General features: G+C 45.7%; 1 protein-coding gene across 1 annotated transcript in view; it reads right to left on the minus strand.

The window, feature by feature from the left end:
* Positions 1 to 24,383, minus strand: part of LOC104623386 (puratrophin-1-like) — a gene marked incomplete at its 5' end in the record, with an annotated part of 55,689 nt that overhangs the window by 23,078 nt on the left and 8,228 nt on the right. The window contains 7 exons of the mRNA XM_010290461.1: positions 352 to 543; positions 1,080 to 1,202; positions 3,467 to 3,605; positions 16,643 to 16,791; positions 17,856 to 17,954; positions 20,337 to 20,453; positions 22,265 to 22,351. Of these exons, the coding sequence (XP_010288763.1) occupies positions 352 to 543; positions 1,080 to 1,202; positions 3,467 to 3,605; positions 16,643 to 16,791; positions 17,856 to 17,954; positions 20,337 to 20,453; positions 22,265 to 22,351 (906 nt within the window). The remainder of the gene's footprint in view (positions 1 to 351; positions 544 to 1,079; positions 1,203 to 3,466; positions 3,606 to 16,642; positions 16,792 to 17,855; positions 17,955 to 20,336; positions 20,454 to 22,264; positions 22,352 to 24,383) is intronic.

Genomic DNA, 24,383 nt, shown 5'->3' on the forward strand with positions numbered 1-24,383 from the left:
AGCAGCCAATTTCTTGACCCTTGATGTCCAAGCTAGTGCTGCCATGATCCTTCTGTCCACTGCGTCCACAAGAGAGGCCTACAAGCTACAGCTCAGACAGTAGAAGACCTCTATTCTTAACAGATGTGGACATTTTCTAGAATACACACCCACCCCTTCACCCACGTACTGACTTTAAAAAAAAAAAATCACTGCAGACACATGAGCATGAGTGGGCTTTTGCAGAACATAGATCCAGTTCCCTGTTGGTGCACATGCTACATTTCACATCTTTTATAAACCACCAAGCTACAGATTGAGTCCAAGCAAGCTTTTTACATCCTCCTCTGTGCAGCAGATGCCTTGTCTTACCTTGTCAAAGAATTCATACAGCCTGACCGTCTCACAGATTCGATGTCTGTTTTCATCCAGTTGAGTGCAGAACTCTTCCAGTTGATCTCTGTAGGTCTGCAGCTTCACCCTGTAACAATGTACATCCACAGAGGAAAAGTCTTCCCATCGATCCATCTTCTTTAGTGCTTCCTGCCCCCTTCTGCAATATTCCTGAAAGCAAAATGGGATTGCGTATGAGGATAGAGACCCAACATGGACACTACATAGTCTTCAAGGTCATTGACATCTAGGACTAATTAGGCTGAATTTTAAGGCTCAAATCACATGAGCAGGGGTGTACTTGTTTACAGCACAATTCTGGAGAGTCCTGACCTCTGTTATGATTTATATGAGCCACACCGCAGCTTGCAAAGGCCTACACAGTACGTCCACAGGTCAGTTAGGATCAAAAAAAAAAAAAAAAGACAGTGTTACAAGCACATGAAGGGATTAATAAAAAAAAAATCCATCTTCAACTACAGTAGTTATTTTCCTCAAGACTGGCAAATACCATCTAGTGAGCGGTTGAGCTGGTAGCTTTGTCTACAAGAGGAGAGAAGGGAAGCCAAGTAGCGTAAAGGAACGACACACACCTTGGTGATGAACCTTCTATCTTAGCACCAAGGGTTTGGCTTAGCATGTACATGTACAAGGCACATATGCTGCTGGCTCAGGAGAATATGTTTTTCCAATCAGACACCACTTACACTGGCAATAAGATCAAACTCCCTGAACTGCTTTTGTGTTTGAAGCAACACCTCCAAAGAATCATCCAGGTTGATGGTTTCCTTTAGCCGTTTTCTGCCAACGTTCTCGATCCAACTGCTGACCTAGGAGAACAGGGAAAAGCTCCACTATTAGTCACTCTGTGCTACTCACCAAGGTAGGCCTTTATGTGGAAAGAGCAAGGAATTGCTCTTTATAACGCTAGTCATTTCATTACTGGAAAGAATGTGCATCTACACTGCTCCCCGATCCTGGCATTTCAACCTGAGCCTCATGCTAGGAGTTCTTCCACTTCAGGTCACTGAGTAATTGCAAAGCTCTGCTATTGCTCACTAGCCTTAGGCATAAACAGGGCAAGTAGCTGCTTGGGCTCTGCTTCAGGTGAGCCGTGGCCTAATGCAAGCCCTGCAACCTGCAGGCTGGCCTGATAATCCTATTATCGTTACCCCCAAGTGGGATAAAATCTCCTTGCTGCCAGATTTCCTACACCACTTCCCTTTTCTGACTGTCAGGACAGGAACGACGTCAGTGTGAACATACTGATGGATTCTTCCTGTCTGCAACAGTTCATGATTCTCTGGGACTCTCAGCCACTGGTTTTCTGAAGACAGATCGCCACAAAGCCGTGCAGTAACTTGCAGGTTCCTCGACAGAGCCCAGCCACTGCCACAGTTGTGCCTATGTCCTCAGACATGGGTAGAGAACTGACTAACAAGTGTCCTAAAAGCAAAGCAGACACAGGAGGCCAGGCAGGATAACACAGCATCTCCATCAATAGTAGGTTTTAAAAACAGGCTAGTAAACTTGTCTGCAATGCTTCAGGCATCACTGCGCCTGGGGGAAGGGACAGACTAAATGCTTCCCAATGCCCATACATCCTGTTTTCCTCTATCATCTAAATCCATATCCCAACTCAACCCCGTGGTCAAGGACAAACTCCTAGTCTTTTGGACTGAGAGAGGGTCTGTGCCCATGGAACAAGCACACTGGCAAAATGGGGAGATGGGGGTGGGTTCCCAGGCTGTGACCCATTTCACAGAGGGGCACATACTGCTGCTAGAGCTCCTAGACAGACTTAAAAGCAGGAGCAGTTGCTGCCATCGTTGGTGACCTGCAAAGTAAGCTGGGAACAGTCAGTTTTGCTCAATTCATTCAAAAGAAGTTCAGCTTAAAGCAGGGGCAGGTTACAGAGCCTGCCTTTGTGCCTTTTTTCATTTCTGTTTGGTATTAGGAACCTGTGTGTTTAAGGGAGTCTTTACTAGGTTCTTGCATCACACTTCTTGTCCTGAACACGCAGTGCATGGCGCCCCAGTGTCTACTTCCAATTGGGAAGTCATTAAAGCTCTTGGATCCACCTTGGCCTGTGAAAACAACAGGTAGGCTACAGCCTCCTCTGCAAATCCAGTTCTCTCCAGAGGAGAAGAGCCCAGAATCCTAGAAGAGCAATGGTGAAACTAGCCCTAGTACAGGTCTTTACGGATGCAGGTTCCTCAGGTGAGCTCCAAACAGCACACAACCCTTCACACACACAGGGTCATTAAGTGATATACAGAAGAAAAAACTTCTCATTGTTGACGAGTTACAGCAAAGAAAACTATGCGACTCCATAACCTAAAGGTAGAGTTCAGGCTTAGGGAGCACATCTGGGATCTGCAACGCCGAAAGAACTGATCAGATCTGGTAGGACGCTGAGACAGCCTGAGCTACTTTATGACTTTTTAAGGTTCTCTATCTACACAGCTACAGGTTTCAAAGGTCTTTGTGAAAACCAGTGCCTGTTTGCTTCAGTTATCCCACAGCTGTAAAGAGTTTCAGTGAGCACCACATGAAGGGAATTTTAAGCTCCCATAGAAGTGCAGGGGAGTGGGGGGATATAGGCAAGCCCTGCAAGATCTAGAGCCCAGAGGGGACACACGGACTCATCAGCTTGTTGCCATCACCCTGTTGCTTCTCAAGGTGGACCACAAAGAATGGCTCCTCAATTGTCTTGCTGGGAGGGTACTTTTGCTGACCAATGTAAAAAGACACCCCACCGACAAGCGTACTGCCTACCAACAAGTGTAGTACACTAAAGTCTCTAAGTCTGGAAAAGCATCACAGCTGTTTATGGGGTTTGACTGATCCACACCTAAAGAACAGCCAGAAAACTTTTACTTGGCATCAAGAGATACCAGGCAAAAGAGTGGCTTGGTTCTCAGCACACCTGAAAAATCTGTCTCAGATTCTTATGTTCAGTTGTTCTTTTTAAGGGTCTACAGGCATCATTCTACACCTTCACAGGAGAGATCAACAGGCCCAGTATCTGCTGTGGGACACACAGTCAGAGGGTGGCAGCAAGCAGTCACTGGAACCAATAAATAGGCCTTACCTCCTTAAAACACTCTTCCACTTTCTCAAACTCCATCACCAGCTCCAGTTCCTGGATACGTTTGTTCGACAGCATCACCAGTCGGTGAACGCCCTCATCCACTCGATTATAAAGCACGCTGGCAGCATCAAGTGCATCTCTGGAAAGGGACACAAGTCTGGTCAGGGGTTTTGCATTAGCACCTTCCTCCAGCACTTCAGGCAAACACGACCTGGCCAACAGTGGCACTTCAGTCATCCACCCGTGGGACCTGTAATGGCCATCTCCATATGGAGAACAGAAGGAGAATAATGCTGCTCCCTGAACGTTCCTGTGATGCACTACTCTGATCCCAATGCAGACAAGAGAATCTCCTCCCAGCCAGGCTCCTTGCAAAACATCGCGTACTTTGTCACACTTTCAGGCAGGATACTCAGCTTTTCATAAATGCAGGTTATTGCATCAGCAGGCTTTCACAAAACAGAGTTGCAGGCAGTCTCAGTGTCTAAAACCACCATTTGCATATAATTTCAGTAAGTAAATACGCAATCACTAGGAAGGAAATCTCTCCTGAACGACAACAACATAAAGCACTTGGTGCCCCACTCACTCTTGGGAATTTCCACCAGCCAAACAAAAATGCAAAGCATACAGCACCCCAGCCCCAAGAGAAATTGAATTTTACAGTGTTGTGCTGGAAAGATTCAAAGACAGAGCTCCCAGTCTTGCACAGGCAGCTGTGCTGACCAAAGCCCAACAGGCAGCACTCTGTCTGCCAGCCTGGCTGCAGCAGAAGTTAACCTCCTCCGTGCACAGGCAGGGATGGAGGGGTTCAGACTGGAGCCCAGTGCCCTTGGACACTGGAGCCACACACCCAGCACATCCCAGCAAGATGACGAATGTTAGCAAGTTCCTTTCAGGTGCGTGCAACACCTCGCTCACACGGGTTCAGAGGAATTATAGACAGGATCCAGAATAGCATTCAAGTTTATTCTTTCTTTCTCATATTTCTTCTGCTTCTACATTTCCTCTCCTTTCACAAGTACGGACTCACCAGATGCCTACAACAAAACCCTACAGCCTCCTTCAGCTGTGCTCTACACCAGCTGCCTGAGCATCTCCCATACTCGCCTTAAACCAGCTTTCATTTTGCAATTGTCTTAACAACCTTCTGACTTACAAGAGTATGGCTTTTTTAATCACAATATTAAAATTATCCAAAGCACTTGTGAAATAGGTAGCTAATAAAACTCGGAAAGCTTTGCTCATGGAAATTAATACAAGCAATTCAGAATTCAGGTTTATTTGTTTTCTTGGGTTACAGGCACTCTTGAACCTATGAAATGCAACTCAATACAAGCGTTTAGTGGCAACCAACCTGTAGTTTTTAGATAGTACTTAATTGACATGAGGTGGTGCAATAGGTCTGGACAACTAGCTCCGCATAGCAGAAATCCACAGGATTTTTCCATTCAGAATTCCACCCAGTGTGCAACAGCCAATTTCTCAAACCTCAGGCTCCTAGATACTTTTGTTTTTCCTCTTCGAAATGCCATTAGACTGAATGAATTTGTCCAAAGCGCAGCCAAAAAACCACGAATTGTTTCTGGACTAAGATCAGTGCTACTGCAGTGCAGAGGAGACAGGTCCTCTACAGAGAATCTGCAAGCTTCCATGGAAAGATCCAAGCTGTAACGCTGCTCCCGCCTTTCCCGAAACCACCATAAACAAACAGCGATGATACGAGCCTTCTGTTTTGTAATCCTTTCCTAGGGACGGACCCAGAGCCAACCCAGGATACTGGCGGCAGCAGAGCCACAACCACCGTCCAAGCTGAGCTCTGGAAAGTGTGGTTACAGAGCAGGTTGTGAAGGCCAGTTCCCGTCAGCAGCAGTGACACAGCTAGGACAGCTAATGAGAAACAGTTTGGAAGATCACTGAAAGTTGTATTTGGCAACAACATTAATGCTGTTGGGTTTTGTGCAGCAGAACCTATCTGTCTGTCAGGTCCTAGTTTTTGAATAAGGCTCGAGCAAAATACAATACTTATGGCCAGGCAGGCAGACACCCTTCAGTCTTACTCCCACAGTTCTGAAATCCCTGCTGGCATGAATCCACTCAGGAAAGCACACCGATACACCAAATGGTCTTCCTCCCACCAGCAGAGACAAGCAAGCGCCTATGGCTTCAGTCATTACAGGCTGTTACATGCAAACATTTGCAATTAGCCTCTTGTGAGGCAAACTGTTTTTCCAATCTTTCTCTGAGCTTCCATGGAAATCACCTTGGTGTTGATGCTCCTTCTTTGATGGCACTCATCAACAAGCTAGATTGACCTGCTAGGCCTTTCTGTAATGGGAGTCCTTATGTCCACCTAAGCCCACGATAAAGAAAGCATGCATGGTTTCAACACTTAACAAGATACTGCAAGATGGCCACCTTATGGCATAAGCAACTGGAAACAAGAGTTCCAGCTCCTGCTGCATGACCTAGCACAGAGTGTGATCTGATATAGGGGAGCCAGGGAGTCCCACTCTACTCCTTTCCACACCTGATGGAGGAAACAGGACTGCAGCTGTCTCAAATTTGAGCAATTTTCCTTGTCAGGAGTCAGTCACAACCTGGGCTGCAAAGCTTTAAATACTACAGACTCCCACGTAGCAGACAGCACATTTCCCAAAGACACAAAACATACGCTCTCCTGAAGACAACATTGCAACTGTGGCAAAAATCACCCTCAAGGTAAAGGGAGAGGAAGCAATTACAAGACAAATGTGTTTTAAGTATCATTTTTATAAACAGAAATCGCAAACTCACTGTGTAAAGAGGCAAATTCACTGAGCCATCATGGACAAGACCAGTCTCTTGGAGCACGCTTGAGACCAGCATTGGCCTTATGACCAGTAAACCACGCCAGGCAAAGTAAGGTTCAAAAACACAGCAGTAAAATGCTACTTCTGGCCCACCTACCAAGCCCTGAGGAGCCCAATTTAGGAGAAGAGAAGGGGCTCAGGTGAACTGCTTGCTGCTGAGCTGAAAGACTGACAAAAATCCACCCCAAACAGTGCTCTTCTGGCCCCACACATGTTCCTTCCACGGAAGGAACTTATCCCAGATTATTGGCAATGCTAGAAAAATAAAGAGCCTGACTCTGAAGATCTCATTAAGGCCAAGCCTTCCTTGCATTTACAGAAAGTGGTAGAGAAGAACCAAGCTAGAGCCTCCAGTTTAGAAGTGAGCACTCGACCCTCTGATGCAACCCATGGCCCGGCAAATAATGCAACAGCTACACACGTCTGTAGGTCTACAGACACTCAGTCATCTTCCCCCTATCCCAGCTGATGCAATGGCACTAAAAATGACATTCTATTACCGAATGCACACATGGAAAACCTTTGCTTTACTGATCCACAGGCTTCTCAAACTTACCTACAGTCAGTCTAGGATGCATTTGGGAGTTTCTACTATAAGCCTGGACTGGGCAGAGAATTCTAGCCCTCTTACCCAAAATGAAATTAGCTCATTTTCATTTTAAGTTGGGCTGTTTAGGGCATATATCATTATCTTAAATCCCTTACTCTTGCCATTTAAGTAATTTTGTTTTCTGGGAATGCTTGCAGCAGGCTATTGATACACTTATCAGGGTGCAACCCAATACCCAAGGCTGCCCCTTCTCTTGGTCCTGCCAATGGTTTGCTGAGCGACTGCGCACAAGCCACCCAGAAAAAAAAGAAAAAAGATATTTCCAAAACAGCTCCTTCCAGGCTCAGAAAGACTTCAGGTGTGGCCTTACACCACTCTTCCTCCTCCACCAAGTTCCTCCAGCATCCCAGCACCTCAGTCCTTTGTCTCAAGGTCCAGCCACACTGTTTTCACACGTTCTGCCTCACTTGGCAGACGTTCATTAAAACCTCAATGTCTAGTTGTTGGTCTTCTGTTGCATCTCCAAGGTAACTCCATTCATACATTGTCAGCTCTTGACAGTTCACTTTTACCAGCCCGACAGGCTCTCTGACTAACATCCATCTTTCTCTCTTGACACAGAGGAAAATATAACCCTTTCCAGCCTGTAGTATAAAGTAGGTAGGCAAACTGAGTCAGACAAAGAACTCACCCATGGGAAAGTTTGGGGTTTTTGATTCATGTGGGCATTTCCAGTGCTCATAGAAAGTATCCACTAGGCATTAAGTGCGTTCTCCCAAACCTCTGTACATCTGATTACCTATCCACACGCACCCATCCATTTGCTGATCCACATCTTAAAAAATTCTTCCTAAATCATTTCTCGTATACTAGTAAACTCAACGATACGCTGCAACAGGGAGTTTCACAGGAAAAGGATACCTGGCATAAACAACTATTTCTTTTTCAGAGTCAGACTTGGGAGTTTTTCATTCCTGTCCTTCATTGCTTTCAAGGCAGCTTGGCATAAACAAACCAAATATTGAAAATTTGGTTGAAGAAGAAAAAAGTGACTTCCATCCTGCCACACAAAGGGAAACACCTGGTTGTTAAGCACCTTAAAGATATATTTTAAAGAGTGACCTGAGCAACTCTGAGGAAGAAAAGCAGAGAGTTGTTTGAACTCAGTGGAAAGTCTCATCTAAGCTTAGATTTGTTTGGATGCATTGCAATTTCCCTGCACATATGAGTGTGGTAAGAAGAGTCTTTCACTACATTCTTCCATGGTCAAATCATACAGAGTAATTTTGCAATAGTGCAGAGTCAATATAATTTATAGCAAAAAGGAGTAGCTTGATGTCAGTTTATGTTTCCCCAAATCCTGTTTTCATTGAGCAATTATCGTTTCAGTGGAAAAGGTTCCAAACGTCTTCAGTTTTCTGGAGAAGTGCCAAGCAGTTGTATAATGGTAGGGTAATTTTAAACCTATAATTTAGAAAGACCATTTCTGTCTGAATCCATCTTTCAAAAAAGCCAGCCTTGGAGAGTTACACTTTAGTTTTCAAAGCAAAATACCTGATTTATTTTTGAAAATAAATGGCCACGGAAGAGGCATCCAGCAGGCTTGCAAAAGCAGGTGCTGCATGAGCCATGCTGGTGAGACACAAATAGAAGAGCACAGGGAGGGAAGCAGCAGAACCATTACTATTCTGCAACTTACTGTCTGCCCCTTGAAAAACTGCTCTAGCCAACAGCAAGGGGAAGAGCTAAAGTGAAGGCTAAATCCAGAGCTCATCCTCTGACTAACCTGGGTCAATTTTAAAATGGCAAAAATTTGTGGATGGAAGAATACGAGACACTGCCTTTTGATGGTGTATTGGTTTTTAGGCAAGTATATTGCAGCTAACTTGCCCTGGAAAATCAGGTATCCCTGATCATGTTGTCATTTAGAAGAAATACAGTCAGACGTTCCAACATTAGCCTCATCTCCTGGTACTGAACTTCCCTTGTGGTTATCTCTACAGGTTTTGGTGGAAAAGGAATAGGATCTGGCAACTAGGAGATTTAAAGGATGGCTTGGTCCAAGGACATCACCCAGATCATTTGTGCTGATGCCTTGGCTACAAATCATTTACATATCCTGAGCAATACTTCAGGAAGAAATCCTTCCAGCTTTGCAAGGCAAGTCCTGTGTGCCTGAGGGCCGTTTCACAGGAACACAAATGCATTAGAGCCATTCTCAAGCATTAATGCATTTTGGTAGCAACCTACCCGACTGCCATATTTGTAACAATCCCACAAAAGGAGGTCAACCTGAATGCTCCTGCTCTTCAAGCTGAAAACTGCACATACAGCTGAGGTTAAAATTCAAACTGGGCATGGTGAAGATAATGCAGATATTGCTAAATGAACTGTAATTATTCTCTGCAGTACACAAATAGCCACGGTGGTTTTAATTACCTAATAAAACTATTTGAGGAACTGGGTACAGTTTTTAGAACCCCAAAGTGTCCTTAGAAAGGCGCAAAGGTCAAACAAGTTTGGCGTTGCCTGTGGGATCCCTGCCATTCGTGATAGGCACAGTGGACCTAGCTGAGACCACAGACCTGACTGAATCCCTCCTCACTGAGTTACCTGACAAGCACAAGCACATGCACTGGGAACAACCCATCCAATTAATAAAACACACCGCAGACCATAATTCCCAAGAGAATTATCTTCTGAGCACAGTTCATTTAAACAAGTTTTTAGCAGAAATAGACTCTGAAGTCCTTTTAAAAGCAAAGGGACCGATGCATATGGTTAAACAAGTGTCCAAGTGCACTCCCAAGCCGTGACTTTTGATTCTTTCCCCAGACTGGCTTGCAGTCATTTACAATAAAACTTGTTTTCAGTCTCTGGCTGATTTTAAATCCCAGTAAGATCCATAAAACTGACTGGGAAAAAAAAGTTACAAGAAATCCCAAACCGAGAAGTAGCCTTAAGTATGGGAAAGCTCACCCCACAGTAGAGCCTAAGATAGGATGTGGAAGCACCATTCTGGGAACACCAAGCATCAAGTTGTGGTTTTCTACCAGTTGTAAAAAGCTCCTACCTCCAAACCTCGTCCCATGCACATTAACCTATTTGTGTTTATACTTGTTAACTAGGTTGACTGTGCTAGTCTAACAGCTGTGTTCCTGGAGTTAGGACCACTAGAGTTTCAAGACACCCTGCTCAAATATATACCCACTGTCATTTAAAGCCATCTACCTATTTCCCCAATACGTCCTCCTTTTAAACACTCCCAGTGTTTATGATACATATAATAGCAGCAACTGGGCTATTTCACTACTCCAGCAACAGAAACATCTACCCCAGCTCAGCCATGTAAAAAACAGTGCTTGTGGGATGGTCTGGGCTGAGCCAGGAACTTCAGGCGGTTCAAAAAAAATGTCCTATACTGGAAACTTTTTGCAATTTTTTCCATAGTATTTTTAAACAGATAACACACATAGCGTGTCATTAATTACCTAATGCCCTGTTGGCATGACAAACATTGCAAACAAGAACAAGCAAAACTGGAGCCTTCTGGGTAAATTACCACTGAATCCAGGAAGATTTAGAACATAAGACAACAGAAAATGAACAGCAGAAAGGGAGCCGAGAGGGATCATCTCATGAAAAGCCTAAAAGAACAGCAAAAGCTTACCTCGACAGAGCTCTGCAATCTTTTACCTCTCTGCAAATGGCTCCACACAGCACATCATGCACTCGGAATGACGACGACTCCACACTCCTTTATGTGCAGAGCAATGAGCTTTGTTTAATGCGAGCATAAAGTGCTTTTTACCAGGCTAAAACCACCACGCAAACAGAGGGAACAGGTTAGACTGTAATGAAAATGAATACCAAGCAGCACGGTATGTGTTTGGATAGAAATGTCGCCATGCGCTCCTCCCTCCACCCGACACAAACAAATGAGACCGTGGAAGAGCACTGCCACCCATACACCGCTAAAGGCCAAAAGTTTAGCGTTTGTCAGCATCTTCTGTGTCACCAGCAACGCCACAGAGGTGTCTCATGGTAGAAAGCTGCCAATTTTTGAGGCCGGGATGTAAAAACAGTTTTTCATCTCGCTTCAAGGTATACCGAGAACTTGTCCGAACCAAGAGATGAAGGTTTTGGGATTAGGTCCACAGGAGAACCATGCAAAGGACACTTATCAATGGAAGATGCATCTCGCAGACCACAACGGGAGCATGCACTACGGAAAGCGGTAGCACAAGAGGCTCCCAAAGCTCCCAGAGAGGCAGGAAGATGAGCAAGTGCTAGTTAAGCAAACCAACAAAATGGCACCACTGAGAGGGACACAAGTACTGCCTTCTTTTGAAGCACGTGCAAGCACACAGAGTAGCGACCATCAAACTGGCCACAGTGCAGAAACAAACACACCTCTAAAGCTGGAAGGGGATGGCAGAAGACAATAACAGCTCCGGGAAGGATTTCTCCCCATAGGTTGCCATGACCACCAGCACATGGCAGCAGCTGTCAGCTTGCAGACACACACTTTTCACCTTCCAAACCAAGAAGGCCAGCCATCCCAGTCTGCCCAGACTGGGACTTACACACCAGACACTTGTCTCCCCTCTACTCTTGTCCCCAACTTGTCCCATGGTTTGGATGATCAGCTTAGTCTCTCTGCCTAGACCCCAGACAGAGCTTCAGATGGTGCTTGCGCAGCCCCTCGACAGGCCCTCCTGGAGCCCCCGAGAGCTTGTACGTTATCCAAGCTTACTTCTGCCAAAAGGAGCTTCATGCACCACTTTGCAGATTGGCATGTGCCACTCTGGAGCATCCCAGGACTTGCTGCTAACAGGAGTCTTACTACGGACCCACAAACACGAGCTTCCACAGCACCACACAGCTACAACCCACTGCTTTATTAACCAGCTACAGCTTCAAGCAGACCTAGTGCCTCAATACCACGCGTGGCAGCCAGGCACAAGAGCTGCAGAGGCCATTAGCCATAAGATCACCCTCTTCGTTGCTGTAATTGAGCCGGGTCCAGCATCAGGAACCTGGCAGCTGCTGCTCAGGAAGTCTGCTCCGCGCTGCCCATTACCTCTGCTCAGCACAGGTCCCCACCCAGGGCTTCCAACCAGATCACCAAGCCACACTAAAAATAGTCAGCTCACAAAACCAGCTCTTGGCTCTCACCACTCCACCCTCAAAGTACAGAGACTAACTACATTGCCTGCTGCAAACAAAAGGAGAATTCACTCCTCCATCTATTTATAAGCTGCTTATTCACAGCTTGCAAGCACAAATTCTTTTCAGATGAGGAGCTTGGGGGAAGAGATTATGCTTTTTCTGGTTCCATGTTGCACAGAGCCCAGCACCCAACCTGGTCATTCCTTCACCGTTTGAGGTTTTTCTCTCTTTCTTTCAGCTCTCACATCTACTCCTGTGGCTATCTTGCCCGCCAACATGTGGAGCATGATGCAATCCCACTCCCGTGCCACGCTGAGAACGCAGGTTTGCTGGTAGAGCCGGGCATGCACCCAGTGTATTCTGGTCCAACTAGTATAAAGCATCTTTATATTAATATAAAATGTTTGTATCTTCTTTGCTCCACTTCTGACTCATCGTGTATCTATGGGACAAAAGGCATCACTGGACACTTTGTCTAGGCAAGCGTTCCCAGCTCTTGGCTATGCTGGAAGAGCAGCAATAATGAGAACAACAGTGGAAAATGTCTGGCTAAAGACCAGGTTAAAAGTCTCCCTGTCTCACTGCCCAGCCCCATGCAACTGTCTCACTTTAGTGAGAGCTCCCACTGCTGCTGCCTAGCATCTGGCAGCTTCTCTGACACTTCCATCATAAGCCTGGAGAAATCTTTGAAATCCAAGCCACAGGTTGGTTGATCAATACACTAAGTATCCAGAAGCCCAAGCTAGCGCCTGCTACCCAGCTCTGCGTAACTTAGTAAAAAGACTGTGTTTATTAAAAATTTCCTGTCCAAAAGTGCAAAAATAAGTATTAATAGCATTAGTGATGGATGTCTCCGTGGCATTTGTCCACACTTACCGACAGGAACTTCAGCTAGGCTAATACATCTGCATTTCAACCCCGAGAAAGACTGGGACAGCAAAACCTGGAAGCTTTCACCTAACAGACCTGGAGAAGCACCGAGCCATCAGCGCAGCAGATGGTGTGAAGGCAAATGTGCTGGCTTTAAAGCCAGCCAGCTCCACCAACCACGAATTAAGTGGCAATGCTGCCTTCAGCAGTCCACCTGCACCTTTGGGTGGCCAGCCTGTGCTGAAGCTATCATTACAGCACTTAGAGGCGCCACAAAGATACTGGCTCATCAGTTCCTCACCCACACCAACTCCAGGCCACATTCAGCCCAGTCTTCCCGGAGGTGGGGGAGCGGTGTGGGACCAGCTGAGCACACCGCATCCCCTTAGCCAACTCCCCATGATGGGCTGCCTGCAGGATGCATATTCTGGTAGCAGAGCTCCTCCTTTCTAAGCCAGGAAAAGGCTGAGATCCAGAAAGACTGCTTGGAGAAGTCTTTCTTTCCCTTTGTGGATAAGCAGCTGGATAGGCAAGGCTATCTTTTACAGCGGTACTTGGTGGAGAAAAGAGGATGGAGACTCTCGGTCAGCTCAGGAACAAAGAGTGAGTAGAGTTACCAGTCAAAGCCACTGTCGTGGGGCTTACAGCACCTCTCAGGATGGGACCATCCAGGTGGGACTCCTGAAGACTCTTAAAGCATCTGTCAGAAATAAATGGATGTACCACAATGCCTCTCTTGTGCATGACCACATCTCTGATGGGATGAGTTCAATTCCTGCCGGACAGGAGCTGTGGCTCACTGGCTTAGCAAATCCTCACAAAGCCTGGGTCAGACCTGGGCAGCAATGATATCCCACTGCTGTGTGTCATGAAACACTCCAAAGGGCATCTCAGCTCTGCAGGAGGGCAGAGCAGGGAAACATGCCAAAACCAACCCCAAGGGAAGAGTTTCATTACTAAAGAAAGACTAAGGCAAATCTTGTTTGCTGCATGCTCCAGAAAGGTATTTGGCAGATAACATCTGACTGCACAGAGCACAAGCCTGCTTCCTTGCCTATTTTAGCATACTATCTCTAACCTGCAGTCAAGCGTTTTCAGACGGGTTTGTCCATCTCTATTCTTACCACCTCCTGGTATTCTTTTTGCCAGGCAAAGCGACAAACTAGCAAGAAAGTAAGCTGTGAGAGTTGGCAAAATACGTCCCTTGCAAAGAAGCAAGTCAAGCTCTTGCTTCTTTAATCCCAAGGTGATGGTGCAGCTGGGCTTGTCCTCTTTGTGACTGTTGAGAAAAATCACATTTTTTTTACGTTTAGCTCTGCACTTCTGGTTGGCATGTTTTAACTAACTAGAGCTAAGAGTCCAGAAAACTCATGTTCTTACAATTTTTGCCTCTATGTGCAATTCTTGCACATTTTGACAGTTACCTGTTCACAGCTGGCCTCACAACCCCTGACTAAGAAGTCTTTGCAGTCACAACTCTGCTTGATTGGGCTTTTACACCACAAGAGAGAAGAAAAAACTAAAACAGTGGGACATGTGATTAACACAAGAGGCAAAAGGTGGCTCAGAAAGGATAAAGCCACTTGAGTTGGTTTTGTAAATGATTTGATTTCAAGTATTGGGGGAGTGGGTGTGAAATTAAAGACTGCTAAAGATTGATCAAGATTTTACAATTCAAAGTTCAGAAAAGCAATACAACAGGCCCTGCTGAGTGCATGGACGCACCAGTCCTGTTCCATTTTCACACCTCACCAGTCAAAAATCCAATATTGGACCCACATACATCAACAGCCACTCCAGGCTAGCTTAGTAGGCCAGCTACAATATTTTGTCCCTACCCCATTTAGATCCTGTTAGTTAAAGCCGCCTTTGAAAATCATAACCACAGGAGCCTTTAGAGGGTTAGCAGAGCTCAGAACCTTTAATATCTGCACAGCAGTTTAGAAAGAAGGAGCAAGTGCAGAGCCATGGAGGATCTAAACCCAACAGTGCCTTATACAGAGTTGTCTGGGGAAAAAGCTCCATCACTTGGCCATTTAAAAGGACCCTGGAACAGGGAAGAGTTGACTTTAGTCCTCTGCCCCGAGTTACACAACAGGCAGGCACTCCCTCAATGAAAATACTGCATGGATTTTAGTTTCTGCAGCTACTCCACAGGCTAGAAGAGGACTAACTTTTTCCCCACTACATTCATTTGCGTTCCTCAGGCTCAAGCGAGCCACATATATTTGACCCATAGCATACACTCTCCATTCATACTGGCAGGCAATGAATATAACCTGAATTCAGAAGAGAACATGCTACACAGCCTCAGCATGCGCTCAAACACTGTACAATCAAAGAATTATGTGAGTATCCCCCGCCCCTGGCCTTGCTAAGGTAATCAAAGCAGTAAACTATCCTTAGGGGCTCTGTCAGATCAGGTTTTAAAGTTGATCATTTCCCTGCACAAGAACACAGGCTTAGCTTAAAACCAAAACAAAACATAAAAAGCATGCACATTCTCCCCATTCTCCTAAGACTCTAATGTTGCTGTGTGTTGCTCAAAATAAAAGAACCCAAAACACAACCTGCCATTATCTGTGCTTCTCACATCATGTCAGACTGAAAAAGTTATAGTCTACTAATTCTACCCAAGATTGCATCATAAGTACTTCACCAGTTCAGCCAGAAAATTGTGTCTGCAGGGCCTGCCAGAGCTGCTGGCAGGAGGCACAGCAAGCAGGGAAAAGAAACGGTTGCATCCGTCCCCATGCTCCCCTCTCACTCGGCACCAAAACGCCGACCCCCCATCTCCCCGTGACAGGTTGCATTGTCATCCACTTGCTGATTTTTCAGCAAGAAACATTGTTCTTTTCCCAGCGTTTGGGTGAGATACTCCGCAAGCTATTTTGTTATCTCCTCTCCGTTCCCTCCCTTAAAACCTCCCAGCTTGCGATGGCAACAGAGAGTTTAACCAGAGCAAGGCTGCGGATGCACAGAGCCATTCCACCCGGCCCTGTCATCCGCTACACCCCCGGACATGTCCAGATGCCAGAGTTTATCTCGCACTTGGGCTGGAAGCTCCTGCATGCAAGGGCTGTCTTTCTACCTTGCTGTTTGCACAGCACATAGCACAGAGGCCTTCACACACCGATAGGCTTCAGGTGTTTTAATAGTACAAACAGGAGTTGAGCAATGCCCTGAGGCTTTCAAACAGCTGGCCTCTCAGTCCCTGCTTCTCATATCAATTCTGCAAATGGGCGGTGAATGTTTGTCTGTCCAAATCGTATCCATGTGCAAGGAGATCAGAGCTCGCTTCAGCCAGAAAGCATTCCTTGCAGTTAAGGTCCTTGGAAATCCCCTTGCATAAGGAGTGCCTTGGTAAATCACACAGCGATAATGCCTCGGACCTAAACAGCCATCACTAGCATCATCAATTAAGACTTGTGTTTTAGAGGTGCACAAAATATCTAGCTCACTCTCCACTACCAGAGATAAGTCTGATTTCGCTTGGGAAAGGAATTTTAACCATCTAAGTGAATCCACCCAGATAAGTTTTAGGACTAGGGAAGAAACAGTCAGGATAAGAGTAAAATTCATTACGTTTTTCACCTTTGCTGTTTTCAACAAAAGTCCTTGTGACACAAAGCTGGTCTCTAGCCTGCACCAGCGATGGGTCATGTCACAGAGACTCCCAGCACCTGCTTTTTGCTCATCTCCATCTCCTCTTCTGCCACACTTGGGGCTCACCTGTAGTCATGGGTGAGGGTGACACAAGACTCCTCCTTCCTCAGTCTGGCCAGGAGCGCTCCACCCTCCAGCTGCAGCCTGACCAAGCGTGCGTCTTCAAGAACATTCTTCATCAACTGCCTGTAATTCCTCAGCAGCACAGCTGCCTCCTGGAGGGATCGCAAGAGTGAGATGAGCAGTTACTACAACCTAAGGGCAATGAGGGAACAGGCAAAAACTAGTGCCCAACCCAAAACACACACAAACCACATCTCACCTTGGCCCACCCTAGGAAAGAGGGAGGTTGGTTCCCACAGCTGTTTCTCTCAAGCCTGCCAAGTCCAAAGTGATAAGCAGCGCTCCTCACGCTCTCGATACTTTCCCCACCAGGCTAAAATTGGGTTTTGATTCCTATCATTGTCCATACTCCATTTGCTGGGCACAGAAAGAATAAGCTTTCCAGCCCCATTTTCCACTCACTGCTAGCTGCTACTGTTCTTAGAGCCTGGACCTGCACGGCTCCAAGCTGCGGGACAAGATGCACGTGAAGAGTTTGTGGATATACACGTGTACGTAGGAAGGCCCAGAGAAGCCACCATTATATCTTCCCTTGTTTTACTGCTGGGACACTCAATGCAGAGCCGGCAGCAATTTCCTACTGTCAGGGATACAGCAGCTTCTCAAGAGTAGGGGATATAACATGTTTGCAACAACACTGGCTCAAGCCTTTGTACCCTTCTCCTCTTGCCCGCTTCCAAATTTCTGTTCTGGAAGCAAAGCTGGAACCGCAGCACAACCCTGGCCTCATGAACACCATCTATGCTGTCACTTAACTTTATTCCAGGCCAGTCAAGCCAACCTGGCGTGGCACAGCCTGAGGCAGCTGCTCGGTACTAGAGATACCAAAGCCAGTACAAGCTACAGAGCTGCCATGAACGCACTCCAGTGCTGGAGCAAGCAACCCAGCAGCAACAAGCACAGCTGAAGAGATCTCCTGGGTGACGCTGAGGGATCGGAGAACCACCTTCTACACCCAGTGGAGCCTCTATCGCTTCATTTGGATTAGCTTCTACCAGGCCCGCTGTCCTGACAGCTCCACAGTGATACACAGCACTCAGAATACCCTGCTCCTACAGCTTGCAAATCCAAAGCTACAGCTTTTCTGCAGCTATCCAGCCTCCTGCTCTCTTCTGCCCCAGGCCCACTTCTGACACGAGGCAAGGGACGTGCTTACCTCAGCTCCTCCTGGTAATTTTCCAGATTCCACTTTATGAATGGCTCCCTGGAGGAAGGCACAAGCACCTTGGCATCCTTGTAGCAAATGTTCCAGCTTCTACAAGAAGAAAGGACCAAGGCAGAGATTATTGTCTCATGGCTTCCAAGAAAGTTGTCTTTCCAGCTTGCAGAAGGTTAAAGGACAGAAATTCCTAAAAATTAGGAAACTGGAAAGCTTCCACAAGTAAGTGCAGCACCTTAAACTACTGGCAAATCTGAAATCCCTCCTCTCTTTGAGGGAAGGAACAAACAAAACACATCAACAAAAAAACCCCCAAATGTTTCATAAAGACTCATGGAACACTACTTTTTAGAAAAAGTCAGTGATATAAGGCGAAAATAGTCTCAGATGCCACCTTCCTGCCACTGAAATCAGAAGGGAGAAACAGCTATTCCAAAACAAGTGTGCTCAAAACAAAACAAAACCAAAAAAAAGCAGCTGTTTGAATCTTTCCTGAATTGAAGTCCCTCCCTGGAGCACTGGAAGAGCCCCAAGCAGTGACGGATTAGCAGGCAGGATGCAGGTGAGATCACCAAGACAGGAAATAATCTCTTTGCCACATAGCTGCATATCTAAAGGGGTTGAGCATATGGGTCATTATCACACACAGTACATCATGTAGAGAGGCAACCCATACAGACAAATTCCTACACTAACTCCCTTTGGTAACATTTTGCATGTTAAGATGCAAGACACAAACAAGAAGCAGTCTGATATCATGCTCCTTCTTTCAAGAATTATCATTCTGCATGGACAGAGCACTTCAGCTCTTAAGCTGTTCCTAACCCCATCCAGAAAACTAATCCATAACCTCTTGCAAAGCTTCTCTGCTTCCTCACTGCCAAATAAACCTCAAATTCAACCCCTGGCACCAAGACTAGGCTTCTGTACCTCTACTGCATCAGCATGGGTTCATACTAGTACTTTTAGATGCAAGTTTAAAAAAACGGGCTCTAAAATAACTTGGAAAAGGTAAGCTAACATTTGGCACACGCGAAGCCTAACTGCTGAAGCTTGCCACCAGCAACATGGTGCCATTATCAACGAGACCTCAACCTGCTCCAAACGCTTCACTGTGTGCCACACAGCACCCTGGGCACCAAGATCACAGCCAAAAGACCACTGACTGTTTTGGAAGCAGAGGTGATGCTCACTCTGGTGGCTGACAGGACGAAGTCAAATGCAATGGGAAGCGGATTTAGAGATACTTGATCCTGTCTAGTCTCAGCGTGCCAAATCATGTCCCAATACAGCTTTTAATGATTGAACAAGCACACGATCCACACGACCTATGCTCCCTCCACAGCACGAGCACACACACAGAGCCAGGTATTGGTGCCACAGATGCCACTTTTGCAGACTTCTGGCAGTCTGCACATACCCTGCTGCATGGCCAGCAGCACCTGGAGCCCTGCCACAGATCACCAGCGTGTGCTGCATCAGTGCCCACCGCACCCTTTGCCAGGGCTACCTTCTTTATAAACAGTGTCTGGGTGCTGCAGTTTCAGCCCCTCTACCCCTGAGGCTTAACCTGGGTCAGCTCAAACATTTCCATGGGATGGTCAGCCTCCCTGCACCTTGGGCTTGCTCTAATTCACACCTGAGTACAGATCAAGAGACCGTAGATCTCAAGCCACAATTCTTCTGGAGAAAAGATTGCTGGTACTGCCTCCTACTGTTATCTTGGCCCCGAGACTCACCGAACACACAATCTGCATATTTCTTTTGTTTCCTTGCCTCAAGCAGCCAGCTCTCAAAGACCAACACAATGCTCCCCTGGGCTGAATCTCCTCTGTATTTTTAGTTTAGATCCCTTCTGAAGAGTTCAAATTTGATGACAGCTTTGGTAAGTGAGCAAATTACAGCTAAAGGAGGAAAACGACATTCCTTGAAGTATCTAAACTGATTACCCCTGCCAGGATTGCAGGTTCTTTACTACAGAGCTCTTAGTCTGGCCTGGGGAACGTGCTCCAAAAACTAACAGAATCTAACTATTTTTATTACGCTCGAGTTCTTGGTTGTTAGTTCAAAGGCAACATGATACCAACACCTTCTCCTGAAATTAGCACAAGAAGTGTCTGCCCTTCATCCTCAGAGCATAACTGAAGAGAAGCACCACTATCACAACAAAACAGGATTCTGTTTCTTCCTTCCATTCCAAATACTGTCAAATCTAAATTAATGCAGTTCAAGCAGATGAGTTAAAAACTAAAATTTTAGTTCCTGCTATCATGCCAACAGGTCGCAGTGTGTACCTCTTTTACGAAGACTGTATTAGTATTCTTTTGATAACAGATTCATTTGCATACATAGCTATTACAGGAATCATTGTCTTTTAATGCTTGTAGGTTCAGCTGTTGACAAGCTCCACTTGCTTCAGCTCCGTTACCATGCCATTTCTTCTCTCAGATACCAAAGAACACAAGACATCCTACTCACCATGCGGAAGCTTAACCAGTCCCGGTGGCAATAAGGGAAGGTCCCATCCAGTTCTAGAGGCAGCTGTGAGCTGTCTATGTGCTTATGGAGGGATTTCATGGAGGTGAGAACTTCAAACTGCACAGGAAAAGAAGAAATAAAAGCACATTTGCATTAGGATGTGAGTATTGGAGGAGGAGGGGAAGGTTAACGTAAGACAGCATCCTTTATTTCTTTATCTATCTTGTAGATAAACCAAGCACGCAGTGTATACCTGCAGTATAACTACAAAACAAAACAAAAAATCCATTCAATCTTAGAGCAGCTTGCTGTACAGCTTAGTGGGCACACCTTGAGGGAACACAGGCCACAACACGCTGTTTCACCAAGGAGAACATCTGTGATGGAAGTCTGGCAGCAGCCAGCCTTCTCCAGAGCCAGTACCTCCTTGTATAAGCAGAGCAACTCCCTCTTACGTTCCCACATTGTGCTGCGATTTGCATTTGTTTGGAGAGCCTGAGAGGTTAAATCCAGCCCCCAGCTGCCCCATCTCACTTCCTGGAAAAACAGCCTAACAGACCAGCCTCTGCCCTACCCTCAACTCTCCACTTATCACAGCAGCTATTTGCTCCAAGTGTTTCCTGGATCTTGACAACAGATAACTTGTCTTCTGTGAGGCTGTAGGACCTCAGAACATTTTTATACTCAAAGAAACAGACAAGTGCTCCTGCAGGTACATGGAAGCCAGCCCAGACACCAGGAACTCAGGTGCAGACATTTAACCCCCACACACGCACTGTCAAGTTTCCACCTCCTTACAAAATAGTGATGATGCTTCCAATTCCTCCCTGTGTCTTTAACAGCCTTTACTCTGTTTCCTCCTACACACTTTGGATTTGTTCAATGCATTTAAGGTCTTCTGTAGCTTTCTCTGCATGCACACACATGCAGCCCCCTTTCTCACTTCAAATTCTTCCACATGGGGGCAATGAGGAAATGGACTAATAGCATTTGTTATTCTTTAGCCTTTCAGGTCAGCCCACCACACACACAGCAAAACTGATGCTGTTTGCAATGTCTTCATCCACAGAAGCCAAAAGGGAGGTCCTGGCCTACTCTAAAGTCTACGGGTTTTAGCAGGCACAGAATTTCAGTCCACTCTTGTAGCTTGCAACAGTCTTAGAGCAGAGACAGATGACTAAGATGTAGTCTGATGCTCTGTTCAGTCACCACGAAGAGTGGCTGAGACTCTACATTTCTTATACGCTATGGAGTACCAAGGCAGATTTGCTCCTAGTGAGGATGTTCAGTGATGTTGTGACGATTTTCCCTACTCCATTAGCACCTCCTGTTAGTCTTCCCAGACATTTCAGCTGCAAAGGGAACCACACACACACACACACACACACACACACACATCTCTCCTCCCTCCTGCAGAAGTCTTAGCCACTGACAGCAGCAGCTATGAGGAGAGGAAACACGAGATCTGCAAAATGCAGCAAGGCAACAAAGATGGAGTTCAGGCTTTAGCCTAATGTGATCTCTTCCTGATCAAGGACTTCCTCTCTCCCTTGTTAACAGAAGAATGTGAAAAGTATCTCTATTACTGTTAATTGTGCAGGGCTCCTCCATACAGCTACCCATGTTCTCAACAAACATGCTCCCTGTGTCTTGAGGCCCTCAGCAGACTGACATAATTACAGCGCAAATGTCAACGATGGACTTGGCAATAAACATGGCATGACAGAGGTATGTTCAGCTCACATAAACTTTACAACCCTATAAATACCACACCCGTAAGAGACCACAACCATAAAATACAGAGAACAGCTACAGAGATGTCATGGGAGAATAAACATACACCAGCAGAAAGAGAACTCGCCGTTCTGAGAGTTAAATAGAGGATAGGAAGAGCTGCCCAGCAACCCCTGGATGAATGGTTCCCTTACCTGTCCTGCTGGTGGCTTCTCCATCCGAAAAGTCAGATCTCTTTCAACCAGCAGCAGTACTCCATGAATACAATGAGGATCCATGTCCTACAACAAAACAGCGTGCAATTCCATTACTTGTATCCATCCATGCAGATGCTTGGGATGCTAAGGAGAACATACCATACCAGGTTTGTACAAGAGATTGCAATTTATCCTTCAAAGGCATTTATGAAGTCTGGAAGGTAGTCACCAGGTATAGGGAAGGCCATTCTACAGAGCACAAAGGTTATGTCCCTAAGGTAGTTTCCTTCAGATTAACTAGTCCTGCAGTTTCTAAGGAAGCAGTGAAAGAGGTCAGATCTTGGCTGTACTAAAAACAACTCTGCCTTCTACACCGGGAAATGTGTCGGGGAGGAAAGAGAACCACATTCATTCAATGTCCAAGTTTTTTTGTTGATAACTTCCCTGGTCAATTCTAACTGAAAGGAAGTTTTTCTTCCCCACAGTGCCAAAAACGTCATCTTGTCTTTACTTTATGCCAACTCACAATCAAGGACTTGCATCCTGCTGCTACTGTTAAACTGACAGAAATTCCAAATACAAGGGACATCTGGCAGTTGTAGCTCAAACTCTGTGATTCGGGAGCAGCTCTCCAATTGTAGAAGCACTCTACAGGGAAGTGAGAAACAGGCACAGAGAACAACAGCAAGAAGAGGGAAACGTAGTAGAAAGATCCAGATCATGGAGGCAGGGCCCACTAAATACATGATGCCTGGATCTGGATAGCAAGAACAGCCACTTGAGCCGTCATTCCACATGGTTAAATAAGAACCATACCATCTAGATGTCTCCTAGATGGTCTTGGACTCTGCAAATATCCTGGAAACTGTCAAGCAACAAATCCTTTTAGGTATCGCTCAAGCCACAAGGAACCTGCCACACAGCAGATCATGACAGCAAGGGAAGTCTGTTTAGATAAATGGCTCCAGCAGTCTTTAAGGTTAAATATCAGACATGAGTGGCAGAGCCATAAAAAAAAAAAAAAAACCACAAAAAAAAAGAAACCCAGTCTTCCTCTCATCTAGTCCTATAAAACAGGATCCTTTTGAACTGTCAGCAAAAAAAATCCCAACTGAATCATCTCCCAGAACAGTGAGAGGTTTCTCACCCTTCTCAAATCCCTTTCTCCATAGTAAATTATTCACACTTTCAATGTTATTTGAACACTGATCAAAAGACCAAAAAGAATTTAGTGCATAATTAGCCGGTATTAGGTAAATATTAAAGCTCATCTGAAGAGAGGATGGGGAGGTATTACAGCTGTATCAGCAGCTCTGAACTTGTCTGCCAGAAAGTACTGAAGGATGAAGACTAGTCACAGTTTCAAGACAGTTCATGGCACTAAATAAGTGTATTCTTTCACAACCTCTCTTCTACTCCAGCAGCCACGAGATGGGCAATCTGAGCAACGGGATAAAGGTAGTGATGGTGTAACACGAAGTTACAAAAATGGCTAAAATGCACACTTGCTTGTTTGTTACTGATGAAAATAAGAGTCTGAAAGAATCATTCACAAATAAAGCTGTCAGGAGAAAAGTTCAGATTTTTTCAATCCAAGAAGTAGGTATATTTCCAAAGAAATCAAGTATTTTTCACCATATTTTTTTTCTTTAAACAGCTGAAGGTAAGTCAGTCTCATCCAGCACTGATGGAGCAATCCAAATGGACAAAACCAGCTGACAGGAGCGCCTCAGGAGACAGGCAGAGCTGGAAGCAGCAGGAGGCTACTTGTGGAAGCTTTCCTGCAGCTTTCCACACAACCTCTTACCACCTTTGCTAATAAAACCAGTTATCTCGAAGCAAAGAAACAAGTGTCCCACACATGTAAAGTGAACTCCTCACCTCCCAAAACAGGCACAGGGTGAACAGCATAGAACAGAAAGGCATCAACAGGACCTCAAAGCACCAGGGTAGAACACCCATCCCTTTATTATTCTTCTTTAAAAAGAGAACTAGGTACTTTCTTCCACCGTTCTCAGACTGAAGTTTCAAACAGTCTTCTGGCTTCCCGACCCAAATGGAAGCCCACGGCCAGACTTAACACCACTGGCACAGTTTGAAGCACAGGCTGCCAGGA

Source organism: Phaethon lepturus, unplaced genomic scaffold (assembly GCF_000687285.1).
Source record: "Phaethon lepturus isolate BGI_N335 unplaced genomic scaffold, ASM68728v1 scaffold21787, whole genome shotgun sequence".
NCBI classification, from domain to species: Eukaryota; Metazoa; Chordata; class Aves; order Phaethontiformes; family Phaethontidae; genus Phaethon; species Phaethon lepturus.